Here is a 4,808-nt window from a genome sequence, read left to right as displayed (position 1 = left end):
ATGGTGGGAGTAGCGCAGCAACATGGACACGCTCAGGGTCTGCAAGTGGGTCACCGTGAGGCCTTGGATGGCTGCCCCGCCCCTCCAGCCCCACCCCACCCCACCCCACCCTGCCTGAGGCACTCACAAAGATGACCATGATGACGAAGGCGGCCAGGTAGGACGTGCGGGCCATCCACATGCTCACGAAGCGGTAGTGCTCCCCGGACACCACATTCCTCAGGAAGCCTGCAAGAGGGGTGGAGTGAAAGAGGCAGTGAGCAAGCGCCTCAGCCCAAGCCCCACCTAAACAGGCCCCGCCTTCGCCCCGCACCTTTGTTCTCCTCGTTCTCCGCCAGGCCCTTCACGCTGGACATGAGGATGTCATCATAGCCCAGGAACTCAGCCAGCAGCAGGCGGCTGAAGCGGTCACCAAAGCACTGGTCCCGCGTGGGATCTGTGGGCAGGACCGGGACAGGGATGTTAGTCCAGGGCTGCAGAACTCCACTGCCCAGCAGAGCTGTGACTGACAAGTGTGGAGGAATGGAGCCTTGGGAAGTTTCCTGCAATTGGGCAGCAACGGCAACCCTGAGACCTTGGACACAAGTGCTTCTGGGTCACCTCTCCCCAAGGAAAATACCCAAGATTGAGGAGGAAGGAGCTCCCTCCCCTGGGCCTTGCTCTGCTCGGCAGGGGCACTCCCCCAGTGTGCCCACCATTACGGGGATGCTGAGCCGCTGGCGCGTGGCCTGCGACAACCTCAGGAAGCCGTACTCCAGCGAGTACTCCACGATGTACTCGTCTTGTGGCCAGGCTGCGTGCAGGGACGGCTGGTCAGCAAAGGAGCCCTCTCCTGGAAGGGCTCGGGGGACTGTACCACACCCCCACAACCATCACTGGACGTAGCCCCAGGGAGTGGTGGTACCTTTTGGGGGCGTCTCAGGGAATGGGAACTCCTGGCTGTCATTTAAGGCCTTGGGGCCACCTGGTGGCTTGAACACCTTGGGCTCGATGTCCAGTTCAAACTGCACAGTGAGAGGCAGAGGTCAGCAGGCCCTTGGTACCTAAGGGTTGGCCTGAAGGTCTCTGCAACCCCCAATGGAAGGAGATGTACTGCTGACCCATAAAAGCCCTAACCCCAACACTGAGCTCCCTGAGATTTCTGGGTGAGGGTGTGAGGGATAGGATCAGTGAGGTGGGGCCTCCTGCTGGGTCTGTACCAACACTCCGCCCACACCCACCCCTGGCCTCTGGCCACCTGAGCACAGCCCTCCCTCTAGGTTCCCCATCCTGTAGGCAGCCACACCACCAAGGATGGCCAGAATCACCTCAGAGCTCTAAGCCCAAAGCCTGCTTCTCAGCCTGTCTGCCCTCAGCACCCCAGAACCAGGCCTTCAGTAAACAGCTGGGAAACAGCCCAGCAGATCAGGAGTGTCCCCTGCAGCCCTGACCACGCCCCGGCTGCTCACCTTGATGGAGCTGTTCCCGAACATGTCCATGGTCAGCTCCTCCTCCTCCTCCTCCTCTAGCTCCAGGCCATCTGGCTCCATGGCCAGGCCAGGGAAGCTGCCATGGCCACCATCACAGAACTGCAGGAAGACGGGCGCGCGGCTCGAGTTGTGCTGCACCTCTACCCGCAGGATGCCCTCACGGGGCCACTTGTCACGCACGTGCTCCAGGCAGTTGATGGGTGAGCGGGAGAAGACGATGTGGATGTAGGCCAGGACAAAGAGCACGAACAGGGCCTGCAGGGCAGGGAGTGGTCAGGGGGGAGCTGCCTGGGACCCGCCCCCCCAGATGGAGGACCCTTCCCAGTACAGGCCCCCACAGCTGTAGAGCCTCCCACAGGCCAGCCTGCACTGGGGCCAGAGATGTGGCCACAGGCTCAGTGTCCCTGGGAACCCCAACCACCTCTCCACAACGTGTATGGGGACCTGTGAGCTGACGACGGGAGTCAGCAAAGTGTGGGGCCTACAGTGGCAGAAGGCTGCGGTCAGAGCTGACCCACAGCTCCAGCTGTGTTCCCTGGGCCCCAATGACCAGCAGGAGCCATGTCCAGGACACTGTTCACCCTCGGCCATGAGGACAACATTGCACCACATGCCGAGACATCACAGAAAGTGCTGACATGCAGGTGGCACGATGCCAGGGGCTGCCTGGGCTCGTTCCTGCAAGGCACGTGCCTGCCATCATCTCCAGTTTGCAGACAGGAAATCAAGGCAGAGGCCACACAGCCAGGAGAGGGTGGAGCCAGGAGTTAAACCTGGAGGAAACACCAGGCAGGGTATCTAGGTTCTGAGAGGGGCATATGGATAGATGGGGGACCTGTGACCTCAGAGTGGCCAAGTCCCCACTGTCACCCTGAAGTCCCCTCCAGCGCCCCTCACAGCCCCCCTACCATGAACTGAAACCCCAGGTAGGGTCCATCACCCTGACCAATTGGGTGGGTGCCTAGAGATGGGCCAAGAGTCTCGCCCCACTCGACAAGGCCTGCCCCTGAGCTGGACCTGGTTCCCCACGGCCTCCATGGAACAAGCTGGCAAACAGCTGCCTCCTAAGACCCTATCGGCAGACACACCCGGTGGCCCCGCCCCCTTATCCCCCTCAGCATTTCAGGAATCCATCCAAGGCCTTTTCTGTCCTCTGCCTGGCAGCTGGCCTGGCCATATCACAGGCCCTGGGTACTCTAGCCCCCAACCTCTGGTACCCTGTGACTGAACATTCCACCTCACTGGCAACGCTGTCCCGCCAGCTCCAGGGCCTTTGCACACGCCATCCCTGCACCCACCTCCTTCCTCCCAGCCTGAGGCTGTCTGCTCTGACTTGGACCCTGCCCTGGTGGCTGCTGCCTCTCCCCTCTTCCTCCTGGTCAGCCACTCATCTCTGGTCCCAAAGATTGGCACAAGGTGGCAGGGGGCACGTGGTGGCAGGGAGCAAGGTGGGGGCGGGAGGGGGTGGGAACCAGCTCTGCAGGCGGGACCAGAACAGGTGCCACAGGAAGAGGCGACCAAGTGAGGTGGGGAGGGGAACTTGATCTCTGCAGCAAGAGTCCAGAAGCTAGGCAGCTGGAAAGCAAAGAAGAGAGCTTTCTGGAACTCAGGCAACCTCAGAGATTGGCTAACTCAGCCTTCACTTTGCAAAGGAGGGAAACCAAAAGCACCAGGGGTCAGGGAAGGACCTGAGAATTGAGGGGGGCCTTCTGGCCACAGCCCCATGGAGAGAAAAGATGTAGGGAGCTAAGGGTGGCCTGATCCCACGGGCCCCCACACCAGGGGCACAGCCTGGATGTGCGGCCTGTCTGCCCAGTCGGCCCAATCCCTGACTTGCTCCTTGGTCCCAAATTGGGAAGCAAGTGAAAGGACAAAGCCAAGGCCTCAGGCCAGACTCTTAGGAAGGCTGAGGTCCGTGGGGGCCCACTTCACACAGGGCACTCACTCCCTCGGGTGACACGGGCTCCTCCTGAGGGTGCAGGGAGGCCAGGGCTTCCTTCCAGGAGGCAACCACGCCCACACCCGGCCTTCTGCCCACTCTCAAGCTGCTCATGGGTCCCACACACCAGGTAAGGGAAGCCCTACTGAGGAACCCTCCAGAGTCGAGGCCCCTGGGGGGGGACACCTGCTGCTGCTCAGGAAATGGGAGGCTCAGTGGGGACCCACTCCCAGGTCTGTAGGACAGCCCTGCACGCGCCCCTGCTACCCAACCCCAAAGAGCTGGTGGCTCCCAACCTCGCTGGCCCGTGCCTCACCTGCCTCAGACCCTTTTCTGTGGACAAGGAATTCAAGTTCCCTCGTAAGTCGGCAACCGTAGCCCCGGCCCCCACCCAGGGGGCCCCCCAGGACAGGACACAAACAGGACCAGCCATTTCTCCATTTCCTCAGACCCGCCAGACAGCCGGGGTCCGGCACCCAGCGGCTCCCTCCCTGAGTAAGACCCCTCCTTGGAGGGACCCGCGCCGGCCCTCCAGGAACCGGCGAACCGCCTGCACAGCCGAGGGAGGACGAGGGGCGGGTCCGCGGGACGCCCCTCACCGAGCCACCAGCGGCACCGCTGGCTGGGGCTCTGCCAGGAACCCTGGTGACGTGATCTCGGCCTGGTCACCTTCCCCCAGAGGTTCAGAAGGAGTAGAATCTGAGTTGGAGCAGAAGGGTCCAGGAGGCTCGCCCCAAGAAAAAGGGGGAGAGAAAAGTGGGGAGCAGCTTCCGGTGCAGGTGGGCGGTCCGGGGGTGTGTCCAAAGAGGCTGCAGTGGCGGTAGGGCCCGGAATCCCCGGGTATGTGATTCGCGGAGAGGTCAGGTTCGGTAGTGGGGACGGGGTCGTCCCGGGATGAGGATCCCAGGCGACAGGGTCGAGGGTCGCGGGACTGGGCTCCGGTCTCCCGAGGTGGGGACGCCAGGAAGGGCGAGGCCAGCGGTGGGGTGCGGCCTGGAGGGGCTGGGAGTGAGTTTCTGGAATCGGGATCAGGGGTCACTAACTCGGGGAGGCTCGGGACTTGCCGGGTAGAAGTTTCTGGGAAGGGTGACGGGGGTGGCAGGCTTAAGGGAAGGGTCACAACCGGCCCCGCCGGGTCTATGCCTCCGGGAGGGAGAGGCACGCTGCCCCGGACGGAGTCAGAGGTCGAAACTCAGGGGTAAGGGGTCCATCCGCTGGGGTTAAGGGTCAGGGCTGCGGTCACCTTGAGCAACACGAAAAACTCGAAGAGTCGACGGAAGGCGGGCGGGAAGAGGCGCGAGTAGGTGACAGCCATCTTGAAGAAGAGCGCGTGGAAAAGCCGGTCGCGCACGTTGATGAGAGGATTGGGGTTGAGGTTGGGGGTGCGAGGCCCGCGCGCG

The 4,808-nt window shown here is 62.7% G+C and overlaps 1 protein-coding gene across 1 annotated transcript in view; it reads right to left on the bottom strand.

Moving 5' to 3' along the window:
• Positions 1 to 4,808, bottom strand: part of TMEM259 (transmembrane protein 259) — a 7,996-nt gene that overhangs the window by 1,949 nt on the left and 1,239 nt on the right. Inside the window, exons 4-10 of the mRNA XM_010844644.1 lie at positions 4,652 to 4,808; positions 1,449 to 1,724; positions 905 to 1,004; positions 683 to 793; positions 314 to 436; positions 128 to 228; positions 4 to 39 (exon numbers count right to left, since the gene is read on the bottom strand). Coding sequence (XP_010842946.1) covers positions 4 to 39; positions 128 to 228; positions 314 to 436; positions 683 to 793; positions 905 to 1,004; positions 1,449 to 1,724; positions 4,652 to 4,808 — 904 coding nt within the window. The remainder of the gene's footprint in view (positions 1 to 3; positions 40 to 127; positions 229 to 313; positions 437 to 682; positions 794 to 904; positions 1,005 to 1,448; positions 1,725 to 4,651) is intronic.

Source organism: Bison bison, unplaced genomic scaffold, assembly GCF_000754665.1.
Source record: "Bison bison bison isolate TAMUID 2011002044 unplaced genomic scaffold, Bison_UMD1.0 scf7180017864203, whole genome shotgun sequence".
In the NCBI taxonomy this organism is placed as follows: Eukaryota; Metazoa; Chordata; class Mammalia; order Artiodactyla; family Bovidae; genus Bison; species Bison bison.
The sequence above is the reverse complement of the archived record's forward strand: the minus strand, read 5'-3'. Positions and strand labels throughout refer to the sequence as shown.